This window comes from Equus caballus, chromosome 22 (genome assembly GCF_041296265.1).
Source record: "Equus caballus isolate H_3958 breed thoroughbred chromosome 22, TB-T2T, whole genome shotgun sequence".
Classification (NCBI taxonomy): domain Eukaryota; kingdom Metazoa; phylum Chordata; class Mammalia; order Perissodactyla; family Equidae; genus Equus; species Equus caballus.
This window is the reverse complement of record NC_091705.1, coordinates 1162598-1176923: the sequence shown is the minus strand read 5'-3', so window position 1 is coordinate 1176923 and position 14326 is coordinate 1162598. Positions and strand designations below refer to the sequence as shown.

At 53.8% G+C, this 14326-nt stretch overlaps 1 protein-coding gene across 19 annotated transcripts in view; it reads left to right on the top strand.

The window, feature by feature from the left end:
- Positions 1–14326, top strand: part of NINL (ninein like) — a 134682-nt gene that overhangs the window by 73587 nt on the left and 46769 nt on the right. For all 19 annotated transcript variants that reach the window (XR_011430643.1, XR_011430647.1, XR_011430648.1 and 16 more), the window contains 5 exons: positions 2710–2846; positions 4369–4509; positions 9699–9873; positions 10938–11048; positions 11705–11785. Coding sequence is in view for 11 of the 19 variants with exons in the window: in XM_070246988.1 (XP_070103089.1) it covers positions 2710–2846; positions 4369–4509; positions 9699–9873; positions 10938–11048; positions 11705–11785 (645 nt within the window). In the remaining 8 variants the exon portion in view is untranslated. The remainder of the gene's footprint in view (positions 1–2709; positions 2847–4368; positions 4510–9698; positions 9874–10937; positions 11049–11704; positions 11786–14326) is intronic.

Sequence of the window (14326 nt, the reverse complement as noted above, 5' to 3'; positions counted from 1 at the left end):
CTTATGACAGTCTCCCTGACTCCTTGGGCCAGACCCCCTTGGCCTAAACTCAGCCGTTGCCAAGTCTGGGCCTGGGCAGAGGCTGGATGGCAAGGCCAGATGTGGACATCTGGCCATTCGAGCTGTTCTGAGAGCCAGAGGCTGAGCCAGGATTGCCAAAAATTTCCCCCAGATGGAGGGCAAAGAGCCAGAGGGGCTCCCGGTTTGGGGGTTGTCCCTGAAATGCTGCTCCGGGTTCCCTGCGTTTGGAGGTGTGCTGGCTGCCATCACAGTCTGACCGTCGGTGAGTCTCCACCTCGCTTCTGACGTTTCGGAACTTGCTCTTTTCATTACTTTCCTGCTATCGGAGATTATTTCCATTTCTATACCAATTTATGATTTACCAGTTGCATTCAGGATTTTATTCCATTTTATTGAACGGCAGCGACGTTTACTGAGCTGCTCTCAGCAGCTCGGCACTGAGCGGGGACCTCTCAAGTGTGACTTTAATGCTCACACATCGCTGAAGGTGTTTAGTCTCACCTGACAGATGGGTGGCTGCCTGAGGGCACACAGCCAGAGCAGGCGTTCGGGTGGGTGGGTGCACCAGCGAGCCGGGCAGGTGCCACCAGTGAGCCGGGCAGGCGGTTGGGGTGTCCTGGCACACACAGCGGGACTCTTCCTGCCTGCACTGCTGTCATTAAGTGCTTACCTGTGACACTGGCAGTCAAGACTGCAAGCTGCTGACCTAAAAAAGTTGTTTCCCTTGGGAAGGACGTGCCCAGCTGGGCAAGCCTTTGGCCTGGATGTGCTGGCATCATGCATCCAGCTTCTCGAGACCCTGGCTCCTTCAGAGTGCTTCTTCCTGAACTTCAGAGTGCCCAAGAGAGCGCTGTTCCAGCTGCTGCTGCTCTGTGAGGAGGCCCTGAGTCCGTTGTCTGTCCCTCCTCAACAGATTATCACTAAGTTGTGCCTGAAAATAATCGACGTTTCTCATCTCATGCAATTGCTGTGGGTGAGGAATTTGAGAGCTGCACAACTGGGTGGTCCTAGCCGGGGTCTCCCATGAGGTGTCAGCCACATGCAGTCTTCAGAAGGCCTGACTGGGGCCAAGCCTCCGCTTCCAGGATGGCAAGTTGATGTTCGCCACAGGTGGGAGGCCTCCATTCCTTGCCGCATGGGCCTCTCCCAGGGCTGCTTGAGCATCCTCACAACATGGCAGCTGGCTTCCCTAGAGGAAGATCCAAGAGAGCAAGGAGGAGGCCACAGGTCTTCCACGCCCTATCTGGGCAGTCACACACTGTTACTTCCTCAGTACCCTGTGGGTTACGCCGGTTAGGGCTGTTCAGTGTGGGAGGGGAGTACAGAGATGTGAATGCCAGGGGGTGAGGAGCCCCCAGGCTCATCTTGGAGGCTGGCCCCCACCCACGCCTTGCAGTTTGGGATGACTCCTTTCTTCTTGGTCAGGAAGCTGCTGCTGTGGCCTGTTTCTGTCGTTTCTTTGCACCCCTGGTGATAGCATTGCTGGGAAGTTTGCACCTGTGTCATAGCAGCTCGCGATTCCCAGATTGTGCCACGTGCTCCACCTTTCACGTCGTTTCTCTTCAGAAGCACTTGGGCAGTAGAGAAGCAGTGGAAATTCTAGCCTCTATTTTATAAGTTAAAAAAAGGAAGCACACCTCCTTCCCACCTGGAGCTGCCTGCCGTCCTCTCTCTCTGCAGGCCCTGATGTGGCGCCTGCACTTGGGCTTGTGTGTGACTGTTTATAATTTTAGACGTCATAGAAGGAAACAGGTCAAGAATACCCAGCGCTAAGAAAGTAAGCGTGACAAAGTATGAGTTACTGATCAGTTAGCAGAGGGGCACGTGGATGTACTTTGTTCTATTTTTTTTTTATTGTGGTACAATACGTATAACATAAATTGTTCTTTTCTTTTCAGAATCTTGAGGGGAAAAGAATGCTCCCCTCTCTGGACTGCTTGGCTGCGGCTCATCTCTCTCTGATAGGTCATTTTCCACCAGCAGAACCACCCATCCATCCATGCATTTCACAGAGACAGATTAGTCAGGATTCTCTTAGTTTGAAATGGCAAAATACTGACTCAAAATGGCTCTAAGCAGAGGGGTCGTCAGGGGCTCAGCTGCGTGGGCAGTCAGGGAGAAGGACGTTAGCACCAAGGGCTTGGTGCTGCAGGCTGTTGTCAGGACCCTCACCCTGCTGTCCCTCGCTCACTTCTTGGTGGCACTGGCCTCAGGTCAGGTGTCCTCGCGCAGCTCACCAAGGCCACGTGCTCTGTACATCGACTGATTTCACAGGAGGCTTCCCTCTTCTGGCCTCTCGTCTGGCCCATCCTGCCCTCTGCTTGAGGCAAACCTCCTTCGTGTCTTTTACTTCATCCAGAGAGGAGGACCCTGTCCAGCCTGGCTTACACCCATCCCCGAGGCACGGATGGGGGTACCTGGGTGTTGATAGGGATGGGGGACCTTGATGTTGACAGGGCTAGGGGGACCTCAGCATTGACAGGGATGAGAGGGACCTCAGTGTTGACAGGGATGGGCTGTGTGTGTGTCGTGGGGCACGTCTGAGAGGTAGAGACTTTGCAGATAGAGAAGTGACAGGTGCTTCCTGTAAGACAGCGTGGGTCTGGGCCTGGACCATCCTTAGGAGAGCTAGCAAGTATTTGGAGAAGCTGTTCATACTGTCCTGCCCTCTGGGTCTTGCTGTTTCAGAGCCTCGACTTCAACGTGGACGAGAAGGTGAACCTTTCAGAGCTGACCTGGGCCCTTGAGAATGAGCTCATGTTGGTCGGTGGTGTCACTCAGCAGGCAGCCTTGGCCTGCTACCGCCAGGAGCTGAGCTTCTGCCAGTAAGAGCCCCATGTCTCTTACCCATGTGGTAGGGGTGGGCGAAGGTTTTCACTGGCCAGGCTGGCCTGGAGGAGAGTCTGAGGAAATGAGGCACCCTGGCCTAATCCACCCCAAACGGCCAGTGCCGGGGAGGGACGAGGGGCTTGGCACCACCTTTCCCACTGGGCTGCCTTCAGCGGGCGCTCGTGGTGGGACAAGGAACGAGAGCTGAGTGGTGAGAGGAGGATGAGGCCTCCCAGTGCCATGAGCGCCATCCACGTGTGTGGTTGGAGTGGGGCCTTGAGGACCCAGCAGAAGTTCAGTGGCTGCTGCTCAGGTTTTTATGGCCACAGAATTTAAGGGTGGTTTTTATGGCCACAGAATTTAAGGGTCACTGGCCTTCCCCCACACTTGATGGGGAGCTTAGAAATCTATGTCAGGTCCTCACTTAGCTCCTTTTAGCAAGGTTCCAAAGAGAAGGATTTGGCTTTAAAACTCATCCTGCTGATGCTGGGCCTTGCCCGTGTGAGGCAGAAACCCTCGAGTAGGCCAGGGCATGCTTCCAGGAGCAGCCAGAGAGCTCCTAGGCTCGACTGGCAAGAGAGGAGAAAGAAGTGTTTTTCAAACATGGTCCAGAGCACCATGTGACAGTTGGCCCAAGAACACAGTCCCGTTTTAATTAGTTCTGCGTTGGTTTAGCTGACTATTCAGGCCATCCGTCTGCGCGGCAGATTGACATAAAGATTGATTGTGTTTTCATTGATGTTCCAAAGCTGCAGAACGGCTTGGCACAAATCAGTCTCCATCTTCAAGACCGCATCTCGTTAGGTACTGACAGATGAGCCTTCTGACCTCAGGCAACTCTGCAGTAGGACCAGAGAAAGACTGTGCCTCGGGAGGGGGAGGGAGCAAAGCTTGGTGCTCCTTTAGTCGGGGAAACAGTCACCAGACTCGCAGGACCAGAGGTGATTTGCACAGAGCTTCAGGCGGTGCCTGGGGAGACCAGACGGAGCCAGGGCCGTGAACACGGAATTCCCTTCTGCTCTGGGTGGCTCCCTGTGCAAGTGGGTGACCTTGCACTCACTTGGATGCCAGGCTGCAGGGGGCAGTGCTGTGACCAGGCAGGATAATGGGTGGCCTTCTCCGCGTCACATGTCCATTCCTGGATTAGGTGCTGGGGATCCCTGGAGCCCAGGCCCAGCTGGAGACAAGAGGCTACACAGATAAATTCTCCCCTGTTCTGGGGCCGGCTGAAGGTGCAGCCCACTGCAAGGCTCTAGGCTCAGCCTTCCCGGGTTCAGGACTTCTTAGAAACTTTCCTTGGCAAATCATTTAGCCTCAGATGTGCCTCTGTAAAAGGCACATAGTAATTGTAGAGACCGCCTTAGGAGGAGGTTGATGGTGGCAGTGAGGCCGGAGCCCAGTGCAGGCCCATGCTCAGCACCCAGTTAATGCCAGCTCTTTTTATCCTTCATGCAGGCATGGGGCTCACTGGGCCCAGAGCAGGTGTCCCCATTTGACCCTGTCTCCTTCCTGTGGCAGGGGGCAAGTGGAGCAGGTGACGAGGGAGCGAGACAAGGCGAGGCAGGACCTGGAGAGAGCCGAGAAGAGGAACCTGGAGTTTGTGAAAGAGATGGATGACTGCCACTCTGCCCTGGAGCAGCTCACGGACGAGAAGATCAAGTAGGTCCTGCCGGTGGTGCCCAAGCCCCGCGCTGCGGCTCCCCGGCAAGCAGGGCGGCAGTTCCGGGGCCCTGGCTGAGGGCTGTGGTGGATGCGAGGCTGCCTCTAGCTGAGGCTGTGGTCGTGATCATCGGGGAGCTGAGACCCTCCTATTTCACCTGAGCGGGTAGAAATCTAGAAGATGCATCTTTGGGGATGTCCTTTCTTGAGAGAAGAAGGGTACCTTTAAAGAAATGGTCTTGCTCTTTGTGATGTGGGGGCATGGTGCCACAGCACCTAGCTATGTGTGCCTGCAGCTGCGGGCTAGATTCCTCTGTGCTGCCCTCGCCCTGCTCTGCTTCCTTTATCCGAGTCTGTCCCACTCAAGCCGAGTCTCTGTGCCTGTGGTTGGTGAGACAGAGGGACGTTTTGAGAGAGGGCTCGTGAATGGCTTTGGAGCTGTTGGCGCAGCAGAAAGGAGCCTACCCAGGGGGACAGGGCCCTGAGCTCAAAACCTGACTGCAGGTGGCATGGCTCGCGGTCGGCTGGGCAGACCTCTGGCGGGCGGTCTACACCACTGATCAGGCTGGTGGCTGGACAGAGGCATGGGTTTCTGACCGTGTTTTTATGGACGCAAAACTGTCTCTCTGGTTTATTAATCAGAACTTTTGAGGAGACCCGGCCCCCGAGGACCCCAGGCCACAGCAGGGGAGGGGCTTCCCACCCCCATGGGGAGCGGTGTGTGCTGGAGGCTCCCTTTTAAGAGCTCAGCTGGCTGTTCACCTTCTTGAATCTTTTGTCACCCAGAAGTGTCCCTTTAAGGATAGCCGGAGCTGTGCATTGCTGAGAAGCTGGTGTCCTGCCCCCCCGCTCCCCACTCTTGGTGGTGCTCCTGGTGGGAGTGCAGAGGGGGGTGCTGGCCCCCTTCCTCATTCTCCCTCACGGGCAGACAGCTGGGCCTGAGCAGGCATGGAGGAGCTGCAGTCCTGTCTCTGTGCACTTTTGCTGTGACCCTGGGTGGATGGAGCCCTGCAGGTTCCTCATATGAACAAGGGGAGTGATGAGTGACCGTCCTCTGCACGGGGAGGGGTGCCTGGTGCACAGAGAGCGCCCTGCACGTCTGACTCCATGGGTCAGCTGTGCTTGTGCGTCAGTGAAACGAGGAGCGAGAAAGAGAAATGACCATTCAGGTGACAGAGGTGGTTTCACTCCCTCATCTGCTCAGTGGGGGAGCTTGTGACGAGCTGTCTCATTTTGGTGCCTCTGGGACGTGTGCCTCTCCCCCTTGTGTGTGGTTGTGGCATTTGAAGGTAACACTTTTCTTACAAGGTTCTTCTTGCTCTATCAGCAAGGTGTGTGGGTGACACAGTGTGATGTGCGTAAAGCCCCCCAAGTGGCCCTGGTGGCCTTCACAGGGACTTCTACCCGCTCCCGTCTGCCTGACGCGCAGGCTTTCAAGCATGAGCCTAGGAAAGGCTTGCCTCCACTGTGCACAGGAGACTGTCCGGGTCCTCATGGCCTCGCGGCTCACAGGGCAGAGTCGAGGAGGAACTGGAGGAGCTTGTCCCTGTGGCCAGCTTGCACGGGCCCCTGAGGGTCCTCCGGCGGCCCCAGCAGAGGGAGGAGTTTAGCAGCCACACGGCACCAATTGATCGTATCCAACGAAACAGTGGGATTTCGCCCAAAGAGCCCATTCCTTCCTCACCAAGGACGCCCCGGGCACCTTCGCTATGCAGCCAGAGCTCTGGAGGTTTGGGAGACAGTCTCGCCCTCCAGGAAGAAGCTTCTGGCCTGTGACTGCTGTTGTGTTGGGGAGCTCCTGTCGTAGACTAGGCGTCACCTGGCTGTAACCTTGAAAAGGCCATTTTATTCCTATTTTCTAGCCAAAGAAACTGAGGCTTAGAGGAGCGCAGTGACTTGCCTGCAATCACACAACCAGTGTGCCCTGAAATGTAAACCCAGGTCTCTCCTCGCCTCGTCTTAGGCTGTTTTCTACAGTAGCATGAGCCCTGGCCTGCTCCGTCCTGGGAGGTGAGAGAATCAGCCTGTCAGCGAGAGCGTGCTGACGGGCAGAGAGCACCTCACTTGCCTAGGTGGGGTTTCCTGGAGTCACACAACCTTCATCCCAGGTCAGCTCAGTGAGTGCCCCGGCAACTTCCCTTCCACAACCCGTGTACTCAGGGTTCAGAGAGACGGACCTGTTGTCCTGGGGCCCGCCACCTTCCACGCGTTGCCGCCTACTAGGCAGCAAGCTCTGGGCAGAGCAGGGCCTCACATCCGAGTCCACATGCCTCCCAATTCCCAAAGGCCTGGGTCCCGTTTTCCTTCCTGCGGGCAGCTGGGAAATGCCAAATACAGCAAGTTGAGATCCTGGTCTGGTCGCCATTTGGAGTCCACACCTCTGTCTGCGTGGTGTGAGGAAGATGTCTGCAGGAGGTGACATCTGTGGGCATCAAGGGGCCATGAGTGAGAGTGTGTGTGCATGCATGCACACATGTTCACTTCCACCAGCTCCTGTACTGGAAAACTTGCAGGATCATGGTAATTAGCAGGAAAGCTAAAAATTAAGTATCCTGTCACCAAACTTTAAAACATATTCCCAATCAAACCTGAGATAATAAATACACATAGTCTCCCTCTTAGCAGCTGTCTGCAAGGCCCAGAAACCGGGCTGGGAAGACACGCTGGCCGTGGCCTTGCTGAGCCCCCCACCTCCAATGTAGAGCGCATGCATTTTATTGCAGAGGAGCGTGTGGTTAAGAAGTAACTGGGTGTCGTTCCTGCTCTTGTCAGCGGCTGACAGTCTGTGCAGCCGAGTCGCCCATGGTAAGCCTGCCCGTTTACCATCCTGCTGAGCAAGTTCCCGCGGGTGGGACTTGAAAACGGCCGCAGCGTTGACTCTTGCAGTTGCAGAGGGGTAGCTTTGCTTGTCTGAGGGCTTCTCCTTAGTTTCCCGACCTCAGAAAGCAGGGTGTGAGGTCAGTGTGGGTTTCCACAGAGTGAAACCATTGTTACAAATTAGGAGCTGAAAGAGTCTTGGAGGAAGCCGGCAGCACGCACGTTTCCCTCTTTCTGACGCCCGCCTGTCTCTGAATGGCCCTGTACCCACGTGCTGTGCTCAGCCTCCTCACTGGCTTCCTAGGTGTTGGGATCCTCCTGATGGATGCAGGGCTGATTCCAGCTGTCCTGCTTGGCGCCAGGAGACCTTACGTTGCTGGGGGAGGTGGGGGTCCGTGGGGCTTCTCTCGACTCTTGAGTAGCCTTCCTCGCACAGGATCTTCCTCTCCGTCCAGCACGGCTGCCTCCCAGCCCTCGGGTAGTGTCATTCAAGGAGGAAAACTCCTTTTTAAGCGGTTGGGTTCAAAAGCTAAATGTAAGTTGATTTTAGACGATCAGTTTGAGTAACTGAGAACTGGGATGTGTCAGTCATGGTGTCTCAGGCTCCCGGCCGCCTGGGAGAGATTCTGTGATGTGCCTTTCTTGGAATCCAAGAGTTAGCAACTCAAAGGCCGTGTCTTGGTCCCAGAATCTGGTGGGGGACACGCAAAGCCCTCAGGGCCAGGCTGGGTGTGTTTGGTTTCGCCACATGAACAATGGGGCATCATCAGTAGGTTTCTAGAAATAACTTTTATGGTTGCATTAGGTTTTTCTTGTTACAAAAGTAGCAAATGATACATGTTCATTGTAGAATATTTAGAAAAATCAAGTAAAAGAAAAAAGCAGAAATCTCACTTGCCAGAGGTTATCACTCCTAACATTTTTTGTGTGTCCTTCACTGCTTTCTGTGTACATAATTATTTACAAAATGGTTTTGTACTGTATATACTTTTCTGATGGCCCAGAGCATCCCATTATGTGGGTCTGTCATATTTTATTTAACCATTTCCTTCTGTTGGCTATTTCAAAAGTTTTTTTTTCTTTTTTAAAGATTGGCACCTGAGCTAACAGCTGTTGCCAATCTTCTTTTTTTTTTTTTTCCTTTTTCTCCCCAAGTCCCCCCAGTTCATAGTTGTATATTTTAGTTGTGGGTCCTACTAGTTGTGGCATGTGGGATGCTGCCTCAACATGGCCTGGTAAGCGGTGCCATGTCTGCGCCCAGGATCCGAACCAGCGAAACCCTGGGCCGCTGAAGCAGAACGCGTGAACTTTAACCGCTCGGCCACAGGGCCGGCCACTCAGAAGTTTTTAAAGAGGTGTTGGGGCTGGCCCCATGGCCAAGTGGTTAAGTTCACATGCTCCTCTTTGGCGGCCCAGGGTTTCACCGGTTCAGATCCTGGGCATGGACATGGCACTGCTCCTTAGGCCACGTTGAGGCAGCGTCCCACATGCCACAACTAGTAGAACCCACAACTAAAATATACAACTATATTGAGTGGATTTGGGGAGAAAAAGCAGGAAAAAAAAATTTTTAAAAAGAGTGGAGTGATGTGATCAAATAGGTATTTTTAAAACTACTCCAAAGGTTTGTGGAGTGTTAAATTAGTTACACTTATCATACCGTTTTGTCCTAAGTACCAGCTGCCCTTCCTCCATGTCCTTCCCCTCTGCGTGTTCTTCTCTAAAGCTCTGAGATGAGATTGAAAGTCTAGACTGTCTGCTGGAGGATAAGGCCCACCATCCTGTCCTTGCTGAAGTACGCATGTGCCAAGCCCCCTGCTGCAGAGGACGTTTCCCTCGCCTCCAGTCTAGATGGACTGGGTTTGAGAAATTCTATTAAGCAGCTGTTTCAGTGATAAAACCAAGATCGGCACTGTTTTCCCTGCTGGTGGAAGTGGTTATTGCAGAAGGTTAATGTGGAATCTGAGGGACGTGCCTCCTCCCTTGTCTTCTGACTGCCTTGGGGTCGCTGTCCAGTTTTGTGGGCCTATATCCTGTGTGGCAGATGTCCTCTTGTGCACGTTTGGTTAGCAAGGGCATTTGACGGCGGTCGTGGTGTGGAAGGAGGTGGAGAGGCAGAGGGGCATCCAGGGATCTGCCCGCAGCCCTGCGCTCACAGCACATGCAGTGTAGCTGAGGAACAGTGACCCTGTCTGTCAAGCAAGGACAATTGAGTCCCAGACGCTGTAGCCAAGTGCTATGGGCAGGGGGATTCCAGGGAAGGAAGAGGCCAAGTGGCCCGGAAAGGTGTACCCAGAGAGGCAGGGGCTGGCGTGGGCCTGGGAGGTGCCCCTTGGGAGCCCGACATGCCATCTGCCGTGTGTGCCTTACAGACACCTGGAGCAAGGGTACAGAGGAAGGCTGAGCCTCCTGCGGTCCGAAGTGGAAATGGAACGCCAGCTGTTCTGGGAGCAGGCCCGCAGGCAGAGGGCCGTGCTAGAGAAGGACCTGGAGCGCCTGCAGGCCGAAGAGGCCAGCCTCCGAGAGAAGCTGACCCTGGCCCTGAAGGTAGGGCAGCGGGGAGAAGTGCCTCCCCAGGGCATCTCACCCAAAAAGACAGAAACGGGGGTGCCTGAGGGTCCATCAGCCACACCCCTCACTTTCCTAGCCAAGGATTGAACCCTCCCAGTGGCCTTATGTTTACAGAGCAAGGGTTGGGAAGTACCTGGGGTTTCAGAATGAGGGTTGTGTGCCGCAGCCGCAGAGAGAACCCGTTTCTCAGCCAGAGCAGCGAAGGCCCTGGCGCTTCGAGGGGAGGCATTGCCTCTTCCTCGTCTCTGGTCACGGGGGCAGGAGGATGGTTGGGGACCCACGGGGCTCTTGCTCTCTGCTCTGGGTCAGGTGGACTGTAGTTAGGGAGGGTTAGCAGCCAGCTCTGCTGTACCCCCTGGAGACCAGAGCACCTGTGGGGTCTGCCCCCTCTCTGGAGCCCTGGACCTGTGGCCTGCAGCAGATGTGGTTTTCTGGACTTGGCAAATGTTCCCCAACCCACACCCACCCTGCGCTGGGTTCCAGTGATGCATCCCCCTGTGCCCTGGTCCCTCCTGGGTCTCCCACCTTCCTCCTCCTCTCCTAAGTCGGAACCTGCTGATTCTTTCCACACCTGCCCTGCCTCCCTCAGTCTCTGTTGCCCTGACAGAGAAGCTGGGCGTGCCCAGGAGCCTCTGACAGCAGCATGTGCAGGGACCTGTCCCGCCAGCCTGGGCTCTCAGCCGCCCTGGGTCCTCACCGCTTGCTGTGTCTGCAGATGCTGCCTTCGTCCCCCGGCGGGCGTCTGAGCTGTAGTGGTGCCATTTCAAATCCCTTTTAGAAAACTGCTTAGAAGGGATGCTCCACCAGCTCCTTCGTGTGTCATGACCTTCTTGAGCCCTCGGGGCAGGAGAGCACGTGAAGGGGTGTTGGTGAGGCCTGTGGGCCAGCCCTGGGTGGCTGGGGGTCGGCCCAGCACAGCCCCTCTGCATGTGCCAAGGCAGCGAGCCCCGGACACCTGCGTTTCCAGGAAGTGTATTCCCTGCTGACGGTCCCCTCGTCCCCTCCCCAAGCGCGGCACACCCCTGGCCTGTGTCTTGTAGGAGAACAGTCGATTACAGAAGGAGATTATCGAAGTTGTGGAAAAGCTTTCAGAATCAGAGAGGCTGGTCCTGAAACTGCAGAAGGACCTGGAGTTTGTGTTGAAGGACAAGGTGAGTCCTTTTGCTGATTCTGAGTCTTTAGAGACGAGAGCCTCTGGGTACTGGCTGGGAGGTGATATAAAAGAATACGTAGGTGACTTAGTTTAGTTCTTTTTTACTAAAATTCTGGAATGGAGAGGAAGTTAACATAGTGGCTTTCCCTCTGTTTTCCTCTCCTTTGTTTCCTCTCCTTTGTGACAGTGCAGGGGTGACTGTGTACCCCGGGCTTGCCTGCACATTGGCCTTTTAGTGGTAAGGCCAGGGCCAGCCGGCACTGCTCAGAACCCATTGACAGGTCTCAGTGGTAGGGGGACATGGAGGAGAAGTTAGAACTGGGGGCCCACCTTGAGACCCCTGCCTGGCCCTGCCCATCCTCTTGGGAGGAGGAGGGGTGGGCGGGCAGGTGCTGCACTGGGGCTGGGTTCTGGCAGAATGCGCCCCAGGTGCCAGGTGGGAGCATGGCCACCTTCCCTAAGTTTGGAACATCCTTCTGTCCTTAGACCTTTTAAATGCGGTGGAGGGTAAGGGAAGGGACGAGGAGGGGGACGAGACACCTGCACCTGGAGATGCTGAGTCTCGTGGGAGGAGGCAGCTAGTGAGGAGGTGGCAGCACATGCCCTGCCTGGCTGAGGTCCTGTCTGCCATCTTCCTGTGGGTCTGACTTTCAGCTAGAGCCGCAGAGCACAGAGCTCCTGGCCCAGGAGGAGCGGTTTGCGGTGATCCTGAAGGAGTATGAACTCAAGTGCCGGGTATGTGAGCCACTGGCCTCCTTTGCCTTCCTGAGCAGTTGTGCTTCCTTTGTCTTGAACTGGGGCCGCGCTTTGGTTTGGTGCCTGGAGCCTTCGTGTGCCCCTGCTTCACACCCCAAGCCCACCCCGCAGCAGGCCGGGCTGTACCAGGGCGGATTCTGTGAGAGGTTGGTCCTCCAGGGACTTCCTGTGCCGGGAAGCTGCACTGCCCTCCCCCGGCCATGCTGCTAAGAATGGGTGCTAGAGTGCGGGAGACCGGCGCCTCTGCCACGGGTCTGTGCCTGTCTGGCTCAGACCTGGGTGATGGTGTACAGGCCTTGTCCTTCCCCCTCCTGCCTGGGGGAGGCGTCACATTCCAGGTGGGCCACATTCATGGCCTCTATGCAAAGGGTAGTCCAGCACAGGTTGGCAGGAGCACCCTTCTCTGAGCAGAGCAGGCAGACCTCTGATCGTGTTCTGCGTTCTGCCGACGGGGTCCTTGGAGGCTGGTGTTCCAGAAGGAGGTGGGATGGGGCTTGCCTGCTCGGCACCTATGCTCAGCCCCACATGGGCTGACCAAGGTCGCTAGACTGGCACTCGTTCTGAAGGCCCCTCCGTGTTTGCGGGCACCTCGGAGGGCTTCGTCTTGTCTTCTCTTGTTTAGTGTTTAGATTTCCTGGGCTAAACCTACCAGTGTCAGCCCATTGCAGAGCTGAATGGAGGAGGTGAACAATGTTAGTGGTGCTGGAACATGTCATGGCCCCATTACACTCTTAAAATTATCAAGGAACCCAACAGATAAAACATTATTGTTTAATATTAAGGGTTTATTATCAATTCACTTCTTAATGATTTCCCTCCAAAGTAAGAATTCACTTTGTTCTTGCTACATGTTGCTTTGCCAACACCAGAGGATAAAGGTGAGCCTTGCTGTTCTGGGATGTGACGTGACCCACTGCTTCTGCCCTGTGCTCTTTCCTCCACTCTAGACCCCAGACCCTTCTCTGCCCTTTGGAAGATCCTGTGTGTGGTCAGCTGTGTCACCCTCCTCTGAAGCCGATTGGTGTGTGTTGGGTTGGGATGGGGGCTGTCGTGCAGGTGGAATGTGCCACACAACTTTCTGCTAGGAGGTGGATTCCGTGCTGGGTCTTCTCTTCCCTTTAATCTTCCCCTGTAGACACAGAACTGATAACTGGCCACAGCTAACATATTACTTCAGTTCACTGCATTTTTCATACAAGTATAAACTCTTTCTTTCTTTAAGGTAACTCTATTATTTAAAGAGCTGCTACTCATTTTCCTTTTGGTTCTTGAAATTTTATTTCTTGAAATGTCAGCAGAAATATTTTAAATTTTAGTGCTAATCTATCTATTTAGAAAATTTCCCTCCATTTTTGGCTGTTTCACGCTAACCTTAGCATTAAAAAATTTTTTTATTTAAAAATAATTTCTAAAAAATAAAGTTACAACAGGAGCACCTGGATACCCTGTACCCAGGTGCCCCTGTTGTTTACATCTCACCGTGTTCTCTCTATCATTACTTGCTCGCTTACTCTGTGTGTGTGAGTATGTGTACTACATAGTTATTTTGTGAACATCTGAGGGTAAGTTGCATACATCATAGCCCTCCCCACGAACGTGTCAGCGTGCATTTCCTAAGAACAGGCTTGATCCCACTAACCTCACAGTGTTGTGCAGTTGCACCAGAGTTGCTTGTTAAATATTTAGGAATTTTTCTAGCTTCTTGTTAAACTTTTGGTAGCTTGAAATTGGCTATGGTGAGAGTTATTCACACCGCAGGAATGTGTAGAAGCTACAGGTGTGGACCCTTCTTCCTGGAGAGCCAGCTTTCCAACACCCTGAGGAGAATATTCTCCTACAGAACTGTAGCACACTTACTAACTCCTTGATTTCCATTGATACGATACTTTAACCTGCTGGTTGTATTTCAGTTTTGTTAGTTAACCTGACAACGTCCTTTAGAGCATTTTCCCTCCAATACAGGATCCAGTCTATGATCAGGTGTTGCCTTTAGTTGTCATGTCTGTTTAATGTCCTTCAATCTGAAACATTCTTAGATGTGATAACAAAAATACCATAGACTGGGGCAGGGGGCTTATAGACAACAGAAATTTAATTCTCACAGTTTTGGAGCCTAGAAGTTCAAGGTTAGGTTGCTGGTAGGTTTGTTGTGTGGTGAGGGCCCTCTTCCTGGTTGCAGATGGCCAGCTGTCTTCTTGCTGTGTCCCCACATGGCAGAAAGAGGCAAGGGAGCTCTCTGGATTCCCTTTATAAGGGCACTAATCCCCTTCATGAGGGCTCCATCCTTATGACCTAATCACCTCCCAAAGGCCCACCTCCTAATGCCATCACATTGGGCACTAGGATGTAACATGAATTTTGGGGAGACACAAACATTCAGACTACAGCACATTCCCTCAGCCTTTGTTTGTCTTTGACTCTGATTTTTTTGAAGAATACAGCCCCCCTTTTTAATAGAAACTTTCTCATTTTGTGTTTTTCTGATATTTCTTTTGGATTAAGTTAAGGGTATACGTTCTC